General features: G+C 31.3%; 1 protein-coding gene and 1 pseudogene across 1 annotated transcript; one reads left to right on the top strand and one right to left on the bottom strand.

The window, feature by feature from the left end:
* Positions 1–1,904: 1,904 nt before the first annotated feature.
* On the top strand, positions 1,905–8,388 carry LOC124934815 (annotated as a pseudogene).
* Positions 8,389–8,724: 336 nt separating this feature from the next.
* LOC124936974 (F-box protein CPR1-like) lies at positions 8,725–10,760 on the bottom strand. The gene is made up of 2 exons (XM_047477500.1): positions 9,501–10,760; positions 8,725–8,971 (listed from the first exon to the last, which is right to left on the bottom strand). The coding sequence occupies exon 1, from the start codon at positions 10,630–10,632 to the stop codon at positions 9,550–9,552; it is 1,083 nt and encodes a 360-aa protein (XP_047333456.1). The 5' UTR covers positions 10,633–10,760; the 3' UTR covers positions 8,725–8,971; positions 9,501–9,549.
* Positions 10,761–26,835: the final 16,075 nt, after the last annotated feature.

The following is a 26,835-nucleotide window of genomic DNA, read 5'->3' on the forward strand; positions in this document are numbered from 1 at the left end:
ATAACCAACAACAACAAAAATTATATAATTGAGTTAAGACCAACCAATAAAATGAGCTTAGGAGAGACAAGAACTTAAAAAAACTTTAAATTATCGTAACATCAACAATAACATTTAGGAAAAATAAAAAAAAAAATATATTTTGAAAATATAATAATAAATTTATTAGATTCCTTCATTAGTGACTAAAATAACTATTAATGAAGTCAACTAAAAGATTAAAATTTGTATGAGAAAATATTGTATTAAATAACCCTATTTAAAAAGACCTAAATTGGAGTAGAATTGGTGTTGAACTAACCAATATTATTAAATTTGTTAATATTTGTATAATTAAAAATCATTTTAAAATATTATTTCATCTAAATCAACACACCAATAAGATATTATAAAAATATAATTTTAAAATAAATTAAAAAATATCTATCCAAACTCAACTTTGGCTCAACAGTTCGTAAAAACAACATGGTCATATATAGTATTACATAATTTATCTATAATATAGGAAATTAATATAATAAATAAAAATATAATAATGATATTATTTAAATATTTCTTACAAATACTTATATAATAACATATTTTATATTATTTAAGTTATATTTTTAGTACAACATCAAATATAATAAATTAAGTAAGAATATTTTTTTTATAAATAATGACTTGGGTAAGTAATTCATCTAATTTGTACACATAAATTGAGAATTAAACTGAAATGATGCAATCGCATTACTTCTATGGAGCTAATTAAGTATAGAAAAAAAAACGTACATAAATCTAAATGCTAGTGGCTAGTAGTCGTGGAGTCAAAGAAAATCCAATTGCAATGTATAAAAAAATTGAAATAAGGACATATTATCAATTTACTAAATTTTTTAACTAAAAAGAAATGGTACATCCATAAAATAAAAAATGAAAATGAATTTGTATAATCACAAAAACATGACATTAAATAAATAGTAATTTAAAAAAAAAAAACCTATTAGAGGTAAACATAAAAAATAAAAAATAAAAAACATTTTGTAGAGGGACATAAAAAAAACTTGTTAAATTTTTTTATTGTAAATGTTCTTTTAATTTGATATATATTAACTAATATTATAATAAAATATATCAATAAATGAGAGATATTCCATATGAAAAAATAGAAATAAAAATTTTGCCTATATAAGATTAAGGTAGTATGATCTCTTATCAAAAGTTTTATATTTTCAAAATGTTGTGTTGTAAGAACTTATTTTTTCTTTGTTTTTTCAAGTCTTACATCATCTTTAAGGCATTTCAAGTTTTATGTTTTTTTTTAAAACGCTCTTACTATTAACTTAGGGTTTTATTCACACGTTTGTTTTTTATTTTAATGTAAATGAAAATGCCTTTAGTATTAACTTATAGTTTTATTTGCATGTTTTTCTTTTCTTTTCAATTTTCATGTCAATAAAAATTCCCTTAGTATTGACTTAGGGTTGGAATTGTTTAATGATTTTTATGCAAATAAAAATGCCCCTAGTGTTAGACTTATGGTTTGATTTGTTTGATGATTTATTTATGCAAATAAAAATGTCCCTAGTGTTGACTTGATTCGTTTAGAAATTGAGAGTTAGGAGTTCAATTGAGACACCTTTAACAATTTTCCAATTGCATCACTTGTCGAATCAAAACATTTATGAGGCTCGATTGTTTGAACGTACTTCGACAATCTCAAAAGATCCAGACTTTGTTTTTTTTGTTTGGCTATGGTCATCAATTATGCTCTCACCCTTGTATACAAACGGCTGCTTTGAATTATCTAAGTTTTTGTGAGGAATTTTTATGATCTTTTTGATGTCATATTTAAAAAATAAGACTGATAATTATCGATTTTCCATAGTAGATTGGTCTCGAATGAACCGTAATGAAGAGATTAGATGATTGAAATCATGGTCTCAGTAATTATAATGAAGTTTGTGCTGATGGTTTATTGTTGAATGTTTAAAAATGAGATTGAGCCTACGCTCAAGATTATTTCTTTAATGTGATTACTAACTCAACCGGTCTAGCTACAAGTGTCCTCATAGTTCAATTCTACTAGTGGATCGATTCAACAAGAGCTATAATTGTATGTTTACTTATCTTTGTATTTCTTTTCTGTTGTATTAGTAATATATGGTTTGTTTAATTACAGATTAAACTATACACAATTAACTCAACTCATGGTCAAAGACAATTTTTAAAAATGTTCATGGTCTAATTGGAATAACAACTCCACCTAAATTTCTGTCAAAACTGATATTCCTTATATGGAATCACGACGAGAAGATCAACCATATCGATATAGTTAGGGCATATACAATGGATACACATTACTTTTTGGAAGTTTATTTAGCGTTATCGGAAGATGGTTTTGATTGAGGCACATACTATTAGTGAAAAAATGCCAGAGAAACTAAAGCAACTCCAATATGTTGAACGAGCATTTGTTTATGTTGACTCCGAGTTATGTGACAAACCAAAACACCAATGCAAGGTTTGTAATCATGTTTTTTTGTTTAAATGTGTGATGTATGTAATCCAACTATTTTGGGTTATGTAAAATTAAGTTTTGTACTAAAACTAGATGAAAATAAGTTGAGGGTGAAATTTGTAATATGAAGCATAGTTTCAGATAATTTTATGGAAGGGATTTGGGGAGAATTTCCCAAAATATGTAACCTAATTTTTAGATAAAAAATTAATGTTTTTTCTTTCAAACCTAGCCTGAGTTTATTTTTCCGGTCAAGAGAGGAGTTATGCAGCGGCGGGGTTGGGCTGTAGCCAGGGTATGTTTCTAAACATATATATATGTGTATGTACATAATCTAAGTAAATAAGTATTTTCTAGATGGTGTTGTAGGCAAACTTTATATTGGAGGTTATATTTGCTTATAGATATTAATATTATATAATCGTCTTCTTGAGTGTCTACTTACTTGATAATATATTTTTTACAATAATTTTGTGTTTTTTTCTTTCTTATTTTCATATTTTGTTTTGTTTTTATATTCTCATTAATCTAGACTGAAAAACTAAATTATACTTTAATATTTTTTTTATTTATATAATAGTCTTCACTTATATAAAACATAATTAATTTAATTTCACATATTTTCTTAATCTAATTTTTTTTAACTATATAATTTTAAATGTATAAATTTGTAGTTTAAATTGAATAATTTTATCACTTTTTAAATTTCCTATATTTATTTTATTGTAGTAAATATATATTTATGGAACGGTTCGATTAATATGTAGACTTATTACCCGTAATAGTGTAATATATATAATTTTTACGATCTATGAGGAAAAAATTTCTTAAAATCTTTACAGCCCAGGAAAAAAAATTCCTAGATTCGTCCTTACTCCCGGTAAATAATTGAAAAAGTCCGATTAAACTCGTGTATGGTATCACAACGCTATTAACATCGACTATCCACAAACAATTGAAAAGTATATAAGTTAGACAAAGGAAGTTCGATGGGTTAATTATTCACAGATAAAGTGTAACACATGATATGTCACCAGAATCTCATGTCCCACTAATTTGCCCATTTGTTTGTTTGTACTATTTGGACACTCTTGTGGAATCAATTATGGCGTGTTTGGAAAGATGAGTTAACGTTCATGTAAGCCTAGTTAGAAATAATGGGTAAATCTTCTAAAGTCAACCTAATAGGTCAATTTTTTTTTCTAATTTATTATTTATGAATAAAAAAATAATTTATATCTACAAAGTGAAAATAACAATGAGATATTTGTTAAATTAAATAATATATATATATATATATATATATATATATATATATATATATATATATATATATATATATATATATATTTATATGTTTAGGGCAGCCAAATAACTCAAATAGTCGATGTGTCAAAATTCGACATTTGAATTTGAACAAAACTGAGTATTTATAAATTGAGGGGAATATATATTTTTTTTTAGAATATTAGGTTATGAAAAGAGAACCCTTCTTCAAAGTTTGGAGTTAAGGGTAAAATTGTATTAATAAGGCTTAGACTTTGCAGGTAAATGTGTGCACAAAATGGCCTTTAGTTTTAGGGAAAAGTTATATTAGTGAAGCTTATGACCTTCTTTTTAGGGTAAGGTAACTAAAGGCATACTTTAGAAAGTTACATATAAGAATAAAAGATTTAATAATGAAATAACAAATATATATATATATATATATATATATAATAATGTTTAATTTAAATTTGCTTAGTTTGTCGGGTCGAGAGTTGTGGTTAATTTGAATATATACGTGAGAGTAATTGAAGCTGTAAATCACTATAATGGATGGATACTTAGTCGGATAATGAATTGACCCGCCCATAAACTTGAAACGGTTAAAAATAAAATAAAAAATGATCAATGTATGTTTTGAACTTCCAACATAACAAAACAAGTACAATTTTTTAACTAACTAAACTAATAAGACTTTATATTTTAAATTCAACACAAAATTTGATGAACGTGAGACATTTTTAACAATATAAGTTCAACTTTTTAACTAACTAATATATATAATAATAATAATAATAATAATGCTTAATTGAATTTGCTTGGTTTGTAGGGTCGAGAGTTGTGGTTAATTTGGATATATATGTGAGAGTAAATGAATACTTGAGTCGGATCGTGGGTTGACCCGCCCATAAACTTGAAATGGTCAAAAATAAAACTAAAAATGCTATATGTATGTTTTGAACTTGCAACCTAACCAAACAAGTACAACATTTTAACCAAGTGTGATTGGGATGTGTTTTGCCGAGGGATAATAGGATGAAAACAATTGAGAGTGGTTAGATATGAATCGAATATTTGATTGATCAAAGTGTGAGGTCATGAGGTTAAATGTCGATTGAGATTAGTGGTTTGTTTTCCTAGGGATAGGAGACATATGAAAGTGTAGTTAGGATGTAGTTTGTCGAGAAATAAGAGGATGATAATAAATGATCGCAACGTCGCAAGGTTTTCGGTCGATTGAGATTAGTGGTTGGTTTATTGAAGGATAAGAGGTGTGTGAAACTGTGATTGAGATTGATGGTTGTTTTTTTTGAGAAATAAGAGGCGTCTGAAAATATGATTGAGATTGATGGTTGGTTTGTCAAAGGACAAGAGGCGTGTGAAATATGATTGGAATTGGTCGTTTGTTACCGACGAATAAGAGGCGTGTAAAAGTGTGATTGAGATTGGTGGTTGATTTGTCGAGGAATAAGAGATTTGTGAAAGTGTGATTGAGATGTAGTTTTCCAAGGGATAAGAGACCGGTGATAAAGGATTGTGAGGTGACGATATTAGAGATTGATTGAGATTGGTGGTTGGTTTGTCGAAGGATAAGACGTGTGTGAAAGTGTGATTAAGATTGGTGGTTGAGTTGACAAGGAATAAGAGGCGTATAAAAGTGTGATTTGGATTCGTAGTTGGTTTGCTGATGAATAAAAGGCCAGTAACATTAGGATTAGTAGTTGGTTTTCCAAGGGATAAAAATGTCGGTAACAAAGAATAGTAAAGTTAGAAGATTAAAGGTCGGTTGAGATTAGTTGTTGGTTTATCGAGGGATCAAAGGAATGTCAGTGTGAAAGTGTGAGGTTATGAGATGAGAGGTCAATTGTGATTGGTAATTGGTTTACCGATGAATACAAGACCGATAACATTGTAATTTGTGGTTAGTTTTTCGAGGGATAATAAGTCGATTTAGATCGGTGATTAGTTTCCTAAGAGATAAGAGAGGCGTGTGAAATTGTGATTGAGATCGGTGGTTGATGGTTGGTTTGCCGAGAGATAAGAGGAATGTGAAAGTGTTTTTAATAAGTAGAAAATATTTTAGCTTTTTAATAATGAGTGAAATGTTATTTGGAATTTTATAAAAACTTCAAAATTTTGATATTTATTAGTTTACAAAATATATGTGCATACATACAATTATATATAAAACTCGTCAATCACAAGTACTCTAATGGTTAAGTGATCACCTTTAACTCGGCCCGGTCATTACCTAGTGAAGGGACTAAGTCAATGGACTAATGCTTCAACCGGTGGGTCAACCGATTCAACTAGTGGGTTTCATATAATAATAAAACAATACAAAATAACAAAAATTCATCAAATTGTTTATAAAGTAATAGTCAAAGTAGATAACAAAATCCAAAATATTGTTTCGCAATTACAATATGTTTATTGTCTCTATTATGGACAGCACAATTAAAATAAACACAAACTCTTAAGTCATGGATTAACACAATTAAAATAAATGTCATATACTAATTATTCGCAAAACGCTCACACCATTCACCAAAACCAGTCCCACTAAAATCATCACCAACATCGTATTAGTGAGAAAGAAAAGAACGGGGATAGGGAACTAAAAGAGTGAAAAGTGAGAAAGAAAAAAATGATTTTTCTTTAAAAATAGAATAAACCCACTAGGTTAACCTGGGTTGTCAGATTTCCGATCCAACTGACGGGTTGGTCGAGTTTAACTGAGTTGATTGCATTTCTGATTTTTTCATCAACCTAACCCGATTTGACGACTCGTTCACTGGGTTTACCAGTCCGACCGACGGGCCGGGTTTCAAAACTATGATATTTGTCAACAATATCTGTTATATCCTATATTTTTCTGACTTATGTTGTATCTTTCATAGTTGATTAATCAAAAAAAGTTCTTAAGTTGATGGGTGAATTAATAGTTAAGTTGTTTGAGCATATATTTGTGAGAATATTTTATTTTTGAGATATGATGTCCCCACCTATTATTTTTAGTTATTACTCTATAGATTTAATGAGGTAATATTTGTTTATTTATTTCTTATAAGCGTATAGATATAGTGATATGTGTGTGCATAGCTTGGTTCTTCACATTGGACATGCATCATGTTTGGTTAATCTCAATTTGTTATATTTCTTATAATTCATATATCTAATATTTAAGCATTTTACCCCTTAGTCAATAAAAGTGAACTATATATACCATATAAAAATATGAAAATGTATCATATAAAAAATAATAATGGATGGAAAAGATGTTAATTATGTTTTACTTCTATCATTACAAAAAATTAAGAATGAACAAGCTATGAAAACAAGTATAATGAAAGAAAATGAATTAAAGACAACTTATAGATACAATTATACTATCAATGTCCCCATAGTGTTGATACTAATAACACTCATACTTTATAAGATGATATGCCTCATTTGTTTGTTTATATCAATGAAAATGAAAAGTTTTGGGTATACATTGAAAATAATAATAAAAATTGTTTATACAACATTCTCACATATTCTTAGTCAAAATATTATTTATTTAATTCTTAAAATAATTTTAAATTTTTTGTCCAGAAAGTTTTATGAATTCATACAACTTTATTTTGTATTGTAGTTATTTACCCTGAACTTTCAAATTATGATCTTTAGAGACTTCATATCAGTTAGACTTATAAAATCATAACTGGAGCAATTGTTCTTGAACCGAAACTCAAGAACAACTTCCAATGACTAAACATAATTCCGATTAAATTTTAACTTTCTTACGAATGCTTAAATAGAAAATTATGAATGATCAATCAATAAATGTATTATTAAAGAGAAATGGCAACGACCGATCAATTTACAATTATGAAAACTAATACTCGAGAGGGAAAAATAATCGGTAAAAATTAAAGGTGTTTTAAAATCAATGTTTTTGAACTTACAAAATGTGAAGATGTTCTCTACAATTACGTCATAAAGGTCTCAAAGGATTCATACATTATTTTTTTTATTTGGCTCTAGTCATCCATTATGTTCTCACCCTAGTATACAAACAACTATTTTGAATTATCAAAGTTTTTGCAATTGATTATTTTAAATTACCAAAGTTATTCTAAGAAATTTCCCAGGATCTTTTTGTGGTCATATTTAAAAAACAAAATTGATAATTATTGATTTTCAATGGCAGGTTGGTCCAAGATGAACCATAAGAAGAGATATTTGGTGACTGAAATCATGGTTTTAATAACTATAGTGAAGTTTGTATTGATGGTTTATTGTTGAATATTTGAAATGAGATTGTCAAGATCATTTCTTTATTGTGATCACTCTTCTGCAATTTGGTCTAGCTGCAGATGTCTTGGCAGTTCGATTTTTTGTCTTTCTTTATGTGTATAATTAATATACGATTTGTTTAATTACAGATTGCAATATACACAATTAACTCGAAAATGTACATGTTCAAGATCAAGCACATCGATACAGTTAGTGCGTATATGATTGGTAAACATTACTTTGCTGAAGTTGATATAATGTTGCCAGCAGAGACACATAATATTGGTGAAAAACTACAAAAGAAACTAGAACAATTCCAAAACGTCCTTTGTTCATATTAATTTCGAGTTCAGTCACAAACCAGAACACCAAGGCAAGGTTTGATTAGTATATCATATTTTTAAATATGTGATGTATGTAATCGGATTATTCGGGTTATGTAAAATTAAGTTTTGTACTCAAATTAGATGAAATAAAGTTGAGAGTGACATTTGTAATATGAAACATAGTTTAGGATAATTTTATGGAAAGTATTTTGGGAGAAATCCCCAAAATATGTAACTTAATTTTTATTTAGACTTTAAAATTTTCAGATAGTGCATTTTAAACTTGTCATTCAGCTGGAATGAAAGTGTTTCACAAATTATTTTTCAAAATAACTTAACTTGAAAGGCCTTTTTGGATGATCACATGAAACCTAGATTCTAGTGAATACGAAACTATCGCCCCATTACATAAGGCATGAGATTAATAAGATGAGTCATAATTTTTGAAATGGTCTTAGAACTCTAATAATTTTTAATATGCAGTAATAAACCATGTAACCCAAGCAGTCATTTTTACTTTACCCTCAATCTTTGACTGTTTGTTTCTTCATCTATCCATCTTTCTTCCGCACTCCACCATCACCTAAGTTTTCTTTGCCTGTTAAAGAAAAATACATAAATCTTTATCAGATCATACTCCAGTTATCATTATATTATATAACTGCAAGCCAACCTATTTGAAATCACTTTCCTTTTTGTTTCTGAATACAACAAACAATAAATATAATTATGTTTTGTTTTCAAATATAATCTCATTTGGATCACTTAATAAATATGACAACAAAGGTGTTTGTGTTTCCAAATTATGCATCATCAGATTAATTTCATAAGGAAAATTCAGAACTTTCTCATTATCAAACACACAGAAGAATTAGCTCCCATTTCATCTTGTTTCATGGCAATATTAATTAGCTCCGAGTTGGCTAATTTGAGAACAGTAAGAATAGAATCAAAGCAATCAGAGCAATCCATTGAAAACCTTTTTATGAAGAGATTTAACAAAGGATTTTTTTTGTTTATTGACACTAGCAAATATGAAATCTGGTTATAAAGAAGTGTGTGATTTTCACATAAGGATAAAAAAAACGTTGAATGTATATTATCAAATTAAGATATATATTACTCACATTTCTTTTCTTTATTCTTCTTGAATTCTTCTTAGCATTGGTTACAGCTTCAGCTGACGGAGACTAGACTTTCCGAGTAAGTGTAGATTTGAATAAAATGTTCCAAATCTTGTAACATCATACTATCTTCAATATCTTCAACTGACTCCTGTTCTAAGTTATACCAAACAAGCTTTCTACAATCTATTTCCAGCAGTACTTTCTTACCACATTTTGAATAAGCCACAGGTTTCGCAGAGAAATTTGAACTTTCCCACAGAGGATCTGTTGGTGTTAGCGGCAATGAAACCAATTTTGACCAATATTCATTCTTTTCACCATATTCATTTAGCAACCACACATCCACGACAACAACATTTGAGTAATAATGACAAGATAATGATAAACATCCTTCAAAATTATACAAACTTATAAGATAAGGAGGACCACTGTACTCAGGCTGTGAAATTACTCTGTACTTCTCTGTCACGAGATCAAAGGCAACAATCCAAATTTCCTCTTTTAGGTTTCCTGACATCCAGTGCAGAGCTCCACAAGCTATGGCTTCTTTACTATTAAAATTTGGACCGTGATTAAACTTCTCTGATGACATATGCCACGAATTTGATCTCAAACTATAAACATTTATCTCGTAATCGACGATTTCTCCAACAAAGAAAGTAATTCTCACCACTCTGTAATCGTCATTGGTGATATCGTAATAAAATCCATAAGATCGAGCATCATTCCTTGTCAATGTGGTGGACGAGTAAGGCAGATTTATAGATTTTTTTGTTGATGGATTCCATAAACAGACAATGTCATCTAAGGCATTTGACAAACAGATCAATCCGTCACAGGAGCCCCAATTGTGGATTGTATGATGACACCACAACGGATGGCTAAAGAACTCCGCCGGTGGTCCAAAAAAGTGGTTGAGGGAATACAAATTCCACCGAGAGAGAACCAAAGCGTCTATCATGTATAGGCTAAGGTTGCTCTTGGTTTGAACGTTCATATGCAATTTGACGAAACGAGGGCTACTAATTAGAGAAAGCCAAGATTTAGAAACGCACCTTAAACGGAGCAGAGACTTAACAGGCAACCGACAAAGAATATTTTCTAGAATTTCATCCGGAAAAAATTTCGCCATCTTCTACAAACAGAAGAACAAATGTGAAAAATCCAACTTTGTTAATCACAGATCTTCATCTTTGATCGACCAAGAACCCTAAACCAAAGAGTCGCCAAGAGAGAGTTTGAAATACATACAAACAAGACTGGTTCATAAGAGCAATGAGCCCACTGTTTACTTGGGCCTAGGCAGACCCACCACCCCCACATACATAACTATTTACTATATTTAATTTATTAATTAAAATATTATTTATTTTATTATTATACATTAATATTTTTTAACAAAATATATTCTTCTATTCAAAATCAATAATAATATTTTTTTTTAAATTCAAAGAATAAATTCATAATATTAAATAAAAAAAATTAAAAATTAAATAATTAAATAATTACCCACAAATTAAATGAACTAATTATTTCAACTACTTTTTTTAATGGAGTAAAAGAATGTAAAATGAATAAAAAGTTGTTCCATAAAAAAAATCAACTATCTTTTTCCCTATTACATTTAAATTTGTTAAAACATTTGAGTACAAAGAAAAATAATAATATTATTATAACATATTTAATTAAGTAAATTGTTAGAAAAGAGTAAATATATTATTTAATAATATATTTAGTTCCATTATATATATTATTAAAATAAAAATTATTACTCGCAACATCCTAATAGAAGTATGTTTGACTACTGGTGAGAAAATCTCGTTATATTCTACTTCCTCTTTCTGATTGAACCTCCTTATAACAACTTGAGCCTTAAACTTGACTCCCTCAATAGATGCTATCCCTTCCTTTTTCTTGAAAACTCATTTGCAAATAATAACCTTTCTCTCGATAGGAAATGAGACTAACTCCCAAGTATGATTCTAACTCCCAAGTATGATTCTTGTGTAGTGATTCCATCTCATCTCCCATTGCTGTGAACCACTATGCAACTTCAAACCCGGATACAACTTTGTAAGTGGATTGTTCAGACGTATTCACCTCCTCCTCAACAACCTGTAGTGCATAACCAACCATATCTTTATAATCGTATCTCTGAGGTGGTCTAAATTCAATCTTTCTCAACCGACCTTCAGCTACACTTTCATGAATAACTTCAGACGATTAAGAATCTAAATTTTCAGGCTTTGGCAGATGACCCTTAACGTGGGGTTCTTTCTTCTTCTGTAATATAGTTTTTAACTTCACCTGTTTATTAGCACTACTACTTTTTGCTACAGAATTCTCAACAGAGTTATGTATAGAATTCTCATCAAATATGATGTTTCTACTCAGAATAACTCTTTTTTTCAGATGGAGACCATACTTTATACACTTTGACACCATCTCCATAGCCCACAAATACTCATTTCTTCGCTCTTGACTCTAGTTTACCTTCACTGATAATAAACTATGCAATCAAAAAAATTAAAACCTGAGTAATCAGCAAATTTTCCAAACCATACCTCGTAAAGTGTTTTGTAGTTAATCCTAGTGTGAGGCCCACGATTTATCAAATAGCATGATATAGTCACCGTCGCTGCCCAAAATTTTTATCATGTTTTGCATTATAGAGCATGCACCTTGCTCTCTGCAGTAATGTCTAATTCATTCTTTCAGCTATACCATTCTAATGTGGCGTATGCCTTACTATGTGATGCCGAGCAATCCCCGCATCCTTGCAAAACTAATCGAAATCCGACGAACAAAACTCTAGACCATTGTTAGTTCGCAACCTTTTGATCTTCTTCCCAGTTTGATTTTCCACCGTCGTTTTCAATTCTTTGAAGTATTTGAAGGCTTCTTATTTTTCATGACAAACAACCAAGTCATCCTTGAAAATCATCAATAATTGTCAAGAAGTATCTTTGACCTCCAATAGATTCAATGATAGTCGGAAACTATCAATTCGAATGGATATAATCAAGTGTGTCTTTTGTCCCATGAATAGCCTTTGGAAATTTGTTGTGATGTAGTTTCCCAAAAACACAATGCTCACAGAAGTCAAGACTCGTGATCTTGTGGCCACCAAGAAGATCCTCCTTTGCTAGAATATGCAACCCCTTTCACTCATATGACCAAACCTCATATGCCAAAGTTTAGTCATATTATCCTTGTGAATCTCTAAGGATGCAACAGAAACAAGACCTCAAATAGTAGAACCTTGCAAGAAATATGGAATTAAAACAAAAGGCCTTAGAGGTGCTTGCTAAAGGGGCTTCCTCCTTATAGCACATTCTTTCTTGACATCTTTTAGAATAACATCAAACCCTTGCAGACATTTAGAACTCCACTTTCACCATTGAAACAAAATCCTTTACTATCTAACATACTTAGAGATATTAAATTCTTAGTAATAAGTGGAACATGTCTAATCTCATTTAGTGTACAAAATATAACATATTGTGTTATGATCTTGATTGAGCCAATCCCATCTACCTTACAAACAAAACTATAGGCCATAGAAATACTACCATCATCTATTTGTTTGTAAGATTCGAACCACTCTCTTCGAGGACAAATATGATACGAAGCTCCAAAATCAAGAATCCATGCATTAGTTTGATGGGTTTGTCCATCTACACTAAAGCAATATCATCATCACATAATCTTTTGCAACAGCTGCAGAACAGAAACCAAATTTTTGTGGATTAATTTTTCAAAGGACATTCCTTCTTTCAATAACCTTTCTCTTTGCAACAATTATATATATCAGTCCTTTTAGGACCCTTTGAAGTAAATGACTTGGCGCATTTCTTCTCTTTCCCTCGTTTGTTACCTCCCTTGGTAAACAACCCTAAAGCTTAACTGTTTGTAATTGTACTAGTTGCCATATGACACATATCCCTTAAATGAAGGGAAAACTTGACATCTTCCAGACTTACTTTATCTTTCCTAACAATGAAAGACTGGATAAAGTTTTCATATGATGGAGGCAAAGATACTAACATGATTAATGTAACATCCTCATCATCAATTTTAATATTGATATTTCTTAATTCTAACATAATAGAATTTAATGATCTGGGTGTTATCTGATTTACATACCTTCCAGCATTTGTAGGGTGAAGAGACGTTGCTTTAGAAGCAACTTATTAGTTAGTGACTTCGCCATATAGAGACTCTCCAACTTTAACCATAACCAAGTGATCTTCTCCTCCTCTGAGACCTCGATGATAACATCTTCTACAAGGCACAACATTATTGTTGAATGTGCATTCTCCTTTAGAATGACCATCTCAATGATTATATCTGCTCCTGACGACACTTTCAGCGCCCTCCATATGCCCTGTTGTTTCAGCAAAGCATGCATCTTGATCTGCCATAAGCTAATACTGTTTCTCCCCATGAACTTGTCGATTTTAATGAACACTACTTCCATATCAGTTGAAGAACAACAAACGACCGACTTAACATGTGTCTATACTAGTTTGTCATAACGGAATGTGTGATAATGACGTAAACAATAAGATAGAGATTTAACGTGGTTCACCAAGATAAAACTTGTCTACGTCCACCAAGAAGAGAGAGAGACTATTATTGAGAAGATTGTTACAAAGATGATGATATGACAAACTAGGGTTATAACACGAGTTTATATAACACTCGGTCCCCCAAACCTTAATACATAAATCCTAACAAATAGAGAATTGGACTGGCACATTAAGAGTCCAACTATTCAAGTCTATTCAAAAAGTAGTTTCAAGCAAATTTCAACAATCCTCCTTGCTTTAGTTGCTATAGATGCCAATTTTTTCCCTTAGTAACTCAAACTTGCTTCTCGGTAAGGCCTTGGTGAATATGTTTGCTAACTGAAGTTCAGTGTTGTAGTACTTCAGCTTAACATACCCCTCTTTTTGCACTTCCCTAAGAAAAAACAACTTGATGTTGCAATTATCTCATGTTTTTTACAACACCACGAGAACACTCCTAAACCAAAACTAAAATAATATCCCGAAGTACTTCTCATATCATCAACAGATCCAGCCCAATCACTATCTGAATACCCCTATAAAGAACACTTCAAACCTGTACTAAACTTAATGCCAACATATAGTGTTCCTCTTAGCTGCTCAAAGATGAGTTTTAATTGCACATTTAATAAATCTTGACAAAAGACTTACAACATGTAGTATATTAGGTCTGGTTGTCGTCAAGTACATGAAACAACCAACCAACCTTCTATAGAGAGCCTCATCAAGTTTATTAGTTTCATCATTCTTGCTTAGCTTCTCCTTATAACACATAGGAATAACATACTTTTTCAATCCTCCATTTTAAACTTCTTTTAGATTTCCTTGACATACTTTTCTGGTAATGAAGATCTAATTAATTTTATGCATAATTTACATCCCAAAGAAATAAACCATCTCTCATAAATATGTCATCTCAAAAGAACTTTACATATCCATTTTAAACTCTTCAACAAGCTTATTATTGCTTCATGTTACTAACATGTCATCAATATATAAAAAGATGACAAAAAATTGATTTCATCATCTTTGATATAAAGAGTTGCTTCATTTAGATTTTTTTCAGAAGTCCAACTCCATCAAATACTTATCAATTATATTGTTGACCCTTGGAGCATGTTTCAGTCAATACAAGACTTTCTTGAGCAAGTAGACTTCATATGCATGCCCTTTTACAACAAATCCTTCAAAATTTTCAACATAAATCTCTTCTTCAAGGACTCCATTCAAAAATGCAGATTTAACATCTAACTGATATAATTTTCAGCCCTTTTGAGCAGCCAAAGCAAGTAGATATCTAATGGTATTTAATATAACTACAAGAGCAAATGTTTCTGAAAAATCATCAAAAAAAGATATGAACATACCTTTAACAACAAGTCTAGCTTTGTGCTTGTTAATAAAGCCATTTGTATTCAGTTTGGTTCTGAACACTCACTTCACTCCTATCACCTCTTTGTCCATTGGCCTCTTTACAAACCTCCAAGTATGATTCTTCTTGATCATTTTTATCTTCTCTTTCATTGAAGCTCTCCATTTTATATCCTTTCAACTTCCCAATAATTTGTAGGCTCTATGAGTGCAACATTGCAACTCTGGTTGATATCATAGAACAATATTGTACACCTCACTAGTTCATCATCCACAAACTCGTCTTCATTTAGTTGTGGATATGGAGTTGGTTCTACTTCTTCCCAATTCTACTTTTCATTCTCCATAAATTACACATCTCGACTTATTAGAATCTTTCTGGTTTGAGATTGAAAAAACCAACAAGCTTTTGAAATTGTGATGTACCCCACAAATATTCTAGCTTCAGCCTTTTTGTCTAGCTTATCTCTTTAGATCTATGGTACATACGAAAAACATAAACACCCAAATACTTTAAGGTTTTTCATAGAAGGCTTGTAACCATACCATGCCTCAAAGGGTGTTCATCCTTCCACAACCTTAGTTGGTAGCCTGTTGAGTAGAAAGACTGAAGTGTTTATAGCCTCTACCCAATACTCCCTTTTCAAGTCTTTCTCATGAAGCATACACCTTGCCATCTCCATGATGGTGCGATTTTTCCTTACACTCACTCAATTGTACTTAGGAGTGTATGGGGCTGTCAGTTAATGTTGAATCTAAGTTTCTTCACATAACTGATTGAATTGTTTTGAGGTATACTCATTGCCATTATCAGACCTCAAGGCCTAAATCTTTTAGTCACTTTGAGCTTTTATCCACTATTTGAATCTCAAAGACAAACTAGCAACTTCAGACTTGAACTTGAGAAAATAGATCCAACACATTTTTGTATAGTCATCAATGAAAACTATGTAATATTTACTCTTATTTAGTGAAGGAGTTCTGTGAGGCCCATCAAGATTTGTGTGTGTTAAGTTAGAGTATTTGATTATTTTTTTGTGTATTAACAAGACTAAAGCATGTTAAATTATTTATGTGTAGGGTCAAGTGAAGAAAACTGGAAAAGGAAGTTGTCCGGTAGTTGATTAAATTCGGTATTTGGTCAACTTCAGTATTTTGAAGAAGTGCATCCGGTAGTTTGTCCAGATCAGTTTCTAGATAAGCGCTTCCGATTTTATCTCCAATTCGGTATTTTGTCCAAATCGGTATTTGAAGAAGCACTTCCGGTTTTATCTTGACTTCAGTATTTTAAAGAAGCGCGTCCAATAGTTTGTCCAGATCGGTTTCTGGATAAGCACTTCCGATTTTATCTCCAACTCGGTATTTTGTCTAGATCGGTTTCTAGATAAGCACTTCCGGTTTTATCTCCAATTCGATATTTTATCCAGGTCGGTATTTGGAGAAGCGCTTCCGGTTTATCTCCAATTCGGTATTTTGTCCAAATCGGTATTTGGAGAAGCGCTTCCGGTTTTATCTTGACTTTGGTATTTTGCAGGAGCGCGTCCGGTATTACGCTTGGCTCAGCTCTTGCTAAGCGCCTACAGTATTTAACTAGTTCGGTTTTATCCAAGGCGCTTTTAGTATTTGATCAAATTCAGTTTTATATAAGCGTTTCTGGTATTTTACTAGTTCGGTATTATATCAGCGTTTCCGGTATTTTACCAGTTCAATATTATATCAGCGCTTCCGGTACTTGATCAAATTCGGTATTTGATCAAGCATCCGGTATTGGCAGTCTGACACATCAGTGAAGCTAAACCTATAGAAGACTTCCACGTGCCAAGCTAATTCAAATTGCATTCGTTGTACGTTGATCGTACAACATAGTCCATTAATGAATATTTGGCGCAATCCACAATCAAAAACGAATATTCTTTGATGTAGTAGTCTGGCACTCATCCAACCGAATTAGGACAGGTGTCCTCTGAAGCAAAAATTTCTGTTGCATATTTCCTATTGAAGAAGATGTTGGAGGACAATTTGTATTCACCTATTTTTTACCTAATTTCAACTGATTCTTACTGTTTTATTAAGCATATATTTTTGAACTCTCTTTCAAACGCTCAAACTCTCAAGTTCTATTAAGTTTACAAGTTTGCTAGATCATTACTTTGTATTACATTCACTGATATTTCTGTGTGAGATTCAGTATTGTAAGTTAAATAGAGGTTGTTCTGTTTAACAAAGTGTGTTGTACTAGGAGTTCGGAAACAGGCAGTGTCTAAGTCTTGGTTGTCCGACTGGGGTTGTGTAGCGTTGTATTCAAACCAAATATTCTAGTGAATATCCTTCTTAAGATTGAGAAGAAGGGGTGACGTAGGAGATTTTACTCCAAACATCCATAAACAAACTTCTTTGTGTCCTGTGTTATCTACTTTCTGAATCTTCCAACCCTTTATCTACCACTTCAAGTCTAAACAAATAGTTCCGCACTTGACTACGTTCAAGAGTTTGTGAAGACTTGTGAAGAATTGAAATAGATATTAACTTCTAACAGAGTTAATATCGTATCGAAGTGTATAAGCGTTCAACATAGTCAGACCCCCGTCTTTATTGTTGCACCCGATCCTAACAGTGTGGATAAATTATAGGCTCTTAATTATTTTCTATGTTGCTTGCTTGAAAGGAAGTCTTGATTTTTCCTAATTTACGAGCCTTGCATTCTAGAAAGTTAGCTTCTAATTGAGACAGGCCCTTTACAAAAAAAATTATTCTGCAAATTCAGCACTGTATTATATTGAAAATGGCCCAACCTTTTATGACAAATCTCAGCTTGAGACATTGTAGCTGAATAGGATGCTTGCTCCTCCATTAGTGGATCTACCTCAATGTTTTTCTCATTCATGCTGACTTTGAACACATTCACTCCATTTGCATCTTTGATTAGGCACTCCCTACCCTCAAAGATCACCTTTAAATCTCTTTTGAGCAGTTAACCAATACTTAAAAATTGATGTCGGACACAAATATCACATATTTAATCAACTTAGTACATGAGGAACTTTTTACTGCCACATTTCATTTTCCTTTAATTGCAAGGTACTCTCCATTGCCAATTTTGACTTTGGAGCTGAATGATGTATTTAGTTCCTTGAAGAGGCCTCGATCAAATATCATGTGGTTGGTGCAACCACTGTCCACAATCCAGTTCTTACTTGAGCTATTTATTGCAAAACAAGTTGGCTTAAATAGTTTCTCCTCCTAATCTGTAACTTGAGCCACATTTCTTTGTTGAAGGTTCATTTGAGTCACATCCTTCTATGGCATATTACTTTTACAATTTTTTTTTGTGATGCCCCATCATGACACTTCTTACACTACACAGTTAGTTTTTTCCAACATCTAAAAGGTGCATGACCTTTCTTCTCACAATACTTACAAGGAGGAAAATTTGGTTTAGAACCTCTACTTGTGCTTAGAGAATTTGAATCTACACTTTCCTTCTTGCTTTTCTAGTTTTTCTTCCCCTTTTCACTTTGGCTTGATTGCACTTTTGTTGGAAGTTAACCTTCTATAAATCTCATATTCCTCATTAATCTTCTATGTTATTGTGCCTACAAGGCACTCAAGATTTATGTAAGACTAACTTTTAACATGTCCTTAGTGTTCTCTAATGAGAAAATGGTAGCCTCAAATCTTTCAGGAACAGTTACCATCACCTTTCCTTGATCTTCACCATTTCGAATTCCCTAATTAAATTAAGTACTTGCATTCCCTTAATATTAATTTCATTTCCTTCATACTATTCTTTGAGAATAATTCAAACCTTAAATGTTGACTTTATGGTCATTATCTTGATGAAAATCTTAGTTAATACAGTAGTAAACAGAGTAGCCATTGCCTTCGACTTCCTTGTTTTCTTTTCCATGTGATTTTTTTATCTGTATTAGTGTTGTGTTAGCTTGTAATTCCAAAACTACATACTCATCCTAAACAACTTCCTAGAGATTATTTGTCTCTAGATGACCATCATTCGAGCAACTCAAACATGGTAATTGTTACCATGGAACACATGTGGTGTTAATGATGTAAATGGTATATCCGAATCCATGGAAAAGATAGATGTTGTGGTGGGTTTCTCTCACTCACAGGTCCTTCAAGAAGATAAATCTAATACCAATTTGTTGGTTATTTAAACTAAGAATTCATTTTTAACTAGATATCTAAAGTAGAAGAATAGATGGATGAGAAAATATTATAATTTTTCATTAAGCTTAAATCCTTTAAATACAACCAAATAACTAGATAGTGGAGCTAAAAAATAGCGAAATATATGGACATTATCTACTAGAAACTCTCCTAGAAACCACCTACAACACCACAAACTAAAACTGAAATGTTAAAAATAAGGAGAAATAACATCAATTTCAAGCAAACTTCAATAATTTCTATAAAATATTTATGTACAAATTATGTGGTTATGAACCCCTTGACAATGGGTTTATTGCTTAATGTCTTTCATGAGAATATTGCTCGTATAAGTGTCGTAGAGATCGACGATCTCTAACTTCAGTGGGAGTTTGTAGTTTGGTTGTCTTTCAGTTTAGTTATTTTATAGATAAAGTTTTTATTATGGTCAGAAATTAAGTATTATTCAGTTCATTACACTTTGTATAATTATGTTTAAAGTATGATCTCTCTAAGCCAAGTAGGACAAGTTGAAAATTGACATGAAAAGATCACCGTGTATAAAATTTCCATTCTTCACATTCATGATATGATTTGTCTATTAATTTTATTGATTTATGTGTTCAATGTTGGGTCTAGTTATGCTTAAATACAACGACGAGCTCTTTGATCCTATAATGATATGATTAGTTGATAAAATTATTTATACAACATATGATTGAGATGCCATAAAACTTCAGACGCATTATGGTTGATACATTTATTTTTGTACATACGTGACCTAGTGAGAGATTGTTGAAATTTATAAGGCCACTAATATAATAAATAATTGTGCAAATGTCATATTTAATATAAGCCAAAATAATGTGATCTAATATAAAATTAAGTTTATAGCTTATAAGTGTATTTGTCATTAATATAAAGTGAGGATACCTAAGTGGCATTTGTAATTTTATGAAGGGGCTAAATTAGTAATGATCAAACTATAATAACTAAGATAATGTTGGTTATTTTGTAATGGTAATAATCTCCATTTGAAGTACGATCATTTCTCTTTTGCGTCCCCATCAACAAAGAGAAAACTAATTTGATGTATTGGAAGATCCATTCCATTTCTAAAGAAAGAGAAGATTAAAGAATCTTTCAATTCTAAAGAAAAAGAAGATGAATACATGTACGCTTCCGTTAATCACAGTTTTCATTTCTCATAGATAAATTATAATTTAATTTAGATAAATCTAAAATGATGTGAGTTTATCTAGGGGTGGGGAAAATTACCGATATTAAAGGTATATCGAAAATATCGTACCGTAATATATCGAAAATATCGACTTTTAAGGTATACCGAAAAAAGGTAAGGTATGATACCGATACCGTAATTATTGGTACGGTAAAAATATGAGATTTTTAAAATTTTGGTATATCGAGATATACCGAAATATCGAAATAGTATTTATAAGTTAATATATATATATATAAATATATATATATATATATATATATATATAATACTTATAAGGATATAATTAAATAGATTTGAAATTAATTTAATTATAGAAATATAATTTTTGAATAATATCAAAATATAATTATACTAAAATATTATTCAATATATGCAATCTCTACCTTACCGATGAGATTGATTTTTTTTTAAAATTAATATATTTTTTAGATATCAAATGTATAATACTGATACCGTACCGAAAATAAGGTATACCGAAATTAAGGTAAGGTAAATGTATGAATTTTTTGTATGCCGAAATTAAGGTATATCGAAACAAGGTATACCGAAATCAAGTTAAGGTAAATGTATGCATTTTTGCATACCGAAATTTTAGGTAAGGTATAAGATATGAATACAATATTAAGATATACCGTACCGACCCACCCCTAAATTTATCAAATCCAAAACTTGTCATAAGGGTTTGTTTGTGTAAGTACTAAATATATAATCACCAATTTATAAAATTAAAATAATTATTTTGATTTATTTTTGAATAAAAAAATCAAAATAATTAACCCATTACCAAAATCTAATTAAAACAGTTAATTAAACTAATTATTGTGATAATTATAGCCTAATAAATTAAGGAAAGTGGTCAAAATAATAAGAAAAAAATTATTTGGGATAAATATTGTACTCATTTATCTTAAAATATTTATAGAAAAAATAAGGGATTAAAATAAATAATTTAGAATAAAATGAGATACTCATTTCATCTCCCAAAATTACTTATTAAACCCTAAAATATGAAGAAAAAAAATTATTAAATATTGAAAATATTTATTTTAATATTCTGTGTATTTAAAATGATAAAAATTAAAGCCAAATGGGTGAAAGAAAAATGAATTTCAAATAAACCCTTAAAGATTTAATAAAAAAAATTGTAATTGGGTGTAGTCGATACCGCGAGAAAAAAGCTACAACCGAAGGTAGGGCCATCTAATGAGATCCGAATGCTCATCCGACGATCAGGCGCGACCGCTGCAAAAGAAGGAACGCACGCCTGCGCCACACTTGATTGGTTTATACACCTCGACCGAGAAATTTATCCCCAAGCTAACCAAGATCGATGAGTTTATACACCAAAACCGGTAATCTCAGCCAAGGATCGGGAGTCCTTAGCGCCTAAATTGAGGGTCTCCAAACATCGACTGATAAAATCGAACCCAAGGCTTAGGACTCCGGTCCTAAGGCCTGTTTGGTTATACTTTTTAAAACCTTTTTTTAAATTTGTGACCCCAAAACATTTTCTAAAAATCTCAAAAATTATAAAATAATTTCAAAATATTTTTGGTATATTTCCACAAAAAAATATTTTTACTATGTTTGGTGTTTATTTCTAAACCCTAACATTTTTAAAAATAATTAATTTTCTTTAGATATTTTCTTCCTTAATCAACGTAAAATAGAAACAAGTACCATCATTTAAATATTATTGTTTCAATATCTTAACTAACGCTAAAATCTAGAAGCATAATTAGGACTAGAAGAATAATCAGTAAAAATAAAACGTTATACAAACCGATTTTCAAAATCCAACTTTATAAGTAGTGACCATTTTTAAAACGGGTACGGAGGATGAAGCGCAAAAGCCTTTTCCTGAGTATCATCAAACTACGAACTGAAAAAAACTCTAGCCAATACATTTGTATACGTATGCCATTTTTATTGATTTTCAAAAATCAATTGGCGATTTTGTTTCAAACTAAATAATCTTTTAAATTAATTATATTTTAAAAAAATAAATCAAATTGTAATTTGATTATCATAAATTCCCTGATAATTTAAAATTGAAACCAAAATAAATTATTTTTAATTAATTTCAAAATTCGTCAGAAATCAGTGAAATCTTTTAAAAATAATTTTTTAAAAGAAAATTCCTGACATGCGATGTTAAAATTCTCGAACCTCGAGCTTTTCATGGAAAACGAGACCTGAATACATAAGATTTTTCCGGGGTTACTATTTGAAATTGATTTTTCTTTCAACCTTTGGCTTTATTTTAAAATCTTTAAAATACACCAAATATTTAAAATAACTATGAATTTTTTTTCCAATTTATTTATTTATTTGCATATTTTTAGGTTAAATAAATAACTTTTGAGGACCCATTTTATCTTATCCTAAATTATTTATTTTAATACCATTTATTTTTCTAAAATTAATTTGAGATAAAATGAGTACAACATGTATCCCAAATAATTTTATTTATTTTCTTTCATCATTTCCTTTAATTAATTAGGTTTTAACTATCACAATAATTAATCTAATTAATTATTTAATTAGGCTATGGCCTTGAAGGTAATTATTTTGATTTATTTATTCGAAAATATTAGGATCAATGTCAACTATAGAGAGGGGTCTGAATATAGTTGGAAACTTTTCACTTTCAATTCAATATTAATCTTGTGAGGGATTAAGATCTGTTTTTATTCTTCACAAATCTTCACAAGCTCTTGAACAAGTTCAAGTGCGGAACAACTTGCTAGATTTGAAGCTTCAGATGAATGAATTCAAAGAGCGGAAAGGAAATAACATTGAAATTTCACATAGAAAGAACAGTATAGGAATTACAGAATGATCACAGGAAAAATACACACAACGCTTAGTGATTCTTAATTTGTGAAGAGTGTTCAAACAAAGAGCAAGTAAGCAAGAGTTCAAGAATCAAGAGTCAAAGAGTTGAGTAATGAAAAGATGTGTCCGTTGTACTCTTGTTGCCTTTTATACTTGAAGTGCACCAACGGTCGAATCTTCTACTTTAACACGTGTCAGCAATCCGTTGGACGTACGCTATGAGTGCGAGCAAGTACAACAGAGTATATGCGTTTGATCGTGGGCGTACCAGATTATACTATGGAATGTTCGCAAGAACGTGGCATATGGGACAGTATAGAACGTGAACTGGAATAATGAATACGTGGCACTTGGGCAATATAAGCATGTTCAACTATCTAGGCAGACGGATAATAATGAATACTATTGAGTAGATGATCAGATGCTTCTTTAGACGACTATTGAGGCAAGGCATTTGATTACGCGCTTTTTTAGACTAGACATCTGATAAAGTCGGACAATGTCTTATTATGCTCTTCTTTAGACTATAACGTCTAAGAAGATCAAACGACGTCTAACTACGCTCTTCTTTAGACTAGCATGTCTAAGAAGATCAGACGATGTCTAACTGCTCTCTTCTTTAGACTACCACGTCTAAGAATGTGAGACGACGTCTAACTGTGCTCTTCTTTAGACTACCGCATCTAAGAATATTAGACGATGTCTAACTGCGCTCTTCTTTAGACTACCACGTCTAAGAAGATCAGACGACGTCTAACTGCGCTCTTCTATAGACAATCACGTCTAAGAAGATTAGACGACGTGTAATTGTGCTCTTATTCAGACTACCACATCTAAGAAGATTAGACGATGTCTAAATGCACTCATCTTTAGACTAGCACGTCTAAGAAGATCAGACTACATCTAATTGCGCTCTTCTTTAAACTACCACGTCTAAGAAGATCAGACGACGTCTATATGCGCTTTCTTTAAACTGCGTCCGAAGAGACATACTTCTTTAAATTTGTACCTACATAAAGACAAATTACACATCTTAGTTCAATTTAAATCACAACTCAGTTTTATTCAAACCATATCATCAAAACTATGTCGTACTTATTCTCTTAAGTTAATTAATTATTTCTCTCTTAATTCTCTTTTCTTTATTTAACTTAATCTAACAATTTCCCCATTTTTGATGATGTTAAAACTAAGTTAGAATCAAGTTAAAAGAAGACACTTAAGTTGAAATACGAACTTAAGAAGTTAACCATTATATTTGTGAAAATAAACTACAAGAGATATTCAAGGTTTAACGTCTCCTCCATGGTTGTTCTTTTTTATCGTAGAAGTATCTGTGCCAGCCTCGACCTTCTCCTCCATCACGACCACCACCGCGTCCATCTCCACGACCACCATCGCGATATTCTTGACAACTGCCACAACCACCTTGGTTTGTCTTCTTCTAGGAATGAGTGCTACGAACAACACTTGTTCCCCCTTGATTTATGTCTTCTTCCCCCTTTTTAACAGCATCAACAACTGTTCTAGCGGCTTCGCCAACCGCATCTTCTTCAGCCTGGAAGCGCTGAGAGACCGCGTCAGCAACTTCGATTCGTTCAGCTTCCACAACTTGAAGAGAATTGGCGATTTCGAGCACCTAATGAGTAAGGGACTCAAAGGCAGACCTTGTCTCATTGTGACATTCAATGTTCCGAGATTCGGCTTTGTCACGAGTCTTATCGATATGAGCGAATATAAATTTCTGCATTCTTCTCGCCTAAGTATGGAGAATCGATACATCGTGAGTGGTCTTCAGCAAATCTTTATTAGTGCTCTTTTGGGAAGCAACTAAGACAATATTAGCCTTGGAGTTTGCAACATTGGCCTTGGAGTTTGCTGTAGATACCCTTTCAAGATTCTCCATCCTCGAAGCCATAAATTGAACACACTACTGAATCGGAGCCAGAGTGTCTAGAATTAACTTATGGAAGCTCATATCCCCCGGAGATGCTTCCTTTAATGAGGTAGGGGCCGAAGAGACAATGTGGGATCCGGAAGGAAGAGAGCAAATATGATTAGCCTGAAAGCTTATCTGGATGGAACGCTCTAGTTCCTTGTCTTGAGGGGAGACTTGAGCCACATTGATCAAGGCCTGAGAATCAACTCATGTATCTTGGATCATGTTTTGCATATTCTTGATTAGGTCCGAGATCTCATTGGTCTTTAGGGATGCACTAGAATGAGGCATGGGAGAAGAGGATTGTCTTTCGTCGGATGTCTTCTCTTTAGACGCCTCCCCGTGTGAAGGGATCTTCAAAACATCCAGAAAGTTTTCTTAAGGTTGAAGGGGTGTTCTTCAGCACTTGATAATCTTTAAATCATCCTTAATTCATACTTACAGTTTGAAATATAAATTTTTATATTTTAGTTTTTATAAGCTTGTATGTTGTCTGTTCTTGATTTTTTTATTGGAAATTGATTTAATGATCATTTATAAGCTTTCTGTGAATGCTAAGATCGATCGATCTTAAACAATAAACCCAAATTCGAATTTGGAAATATTAAAAAATAGGTTTTCTATTCTTGAGCTAATCCTCAAGAACAATAGCTTAAAACGTTTCCCAATATGTTTCTAATGAAGTTGAACAACTATTAGGATCATCTTTGATCCATTCTGATCATTATGTTCAAAATCAAAATTTTCAAAATAAATGAAAATTTTAAATTCTTGAATTGGTCAAACTTCATGTTTTTGTATCAATCAAGTATATGAAATATAAGAGAGTTATTGTCAAGCTCCTTACACTTCATTAAACACTGAAAACCAATAATTCAATTTTGGCCTTTAAACTGCTTTGAACAAATTGATCGTCGCTAATGTCGAATGATAATTTAGGATGATATTTTCAATATTCTAGGAGCTTTATGAATCTACTCAAGCCCTTGGATCAAGGGATTCAACCCTCCATCAAAATTGCAAACCTATAATTTTGATGTTATTGAGGACCGATAGGTCCGACCAGGATCGAGACGTTCGATCGAGGCTTTTTAGCTAAGACCGAGAGGCCCAACCAATGTTCTTCATCTAGGACCAAGAAGTACGAACAAATATTTTTTACATCTGACCGAGAAAATAGAAAATTATTTCAAAATATTTTTGAGA

The sequence above is a fragment of the Impatiens glandulifera genome, chromosome 4 (assembly GCF_907164915.1).
Source record: "Impatiens glandulifera chromosome 4, dImpGla2.1, whole genome shotgun sequence".
Classification (NCBI taxonomy): Eukaryota; Viridiplantae; Streptophyta; class Magnoliopsida; order Ericales; family Balsaminaceae; genus Impatiens; species Impatiens glandulifera.

Excerpts from the sequence above, each read along its gene's own strand:
- LOC124936974 (XM_047477500.1), bottom strand. The coding sequence starts at position 10,632 with ATGGCGAAATTTTTTCCGGATGAAATTCTAGAAAATATTCTTTGTCGG.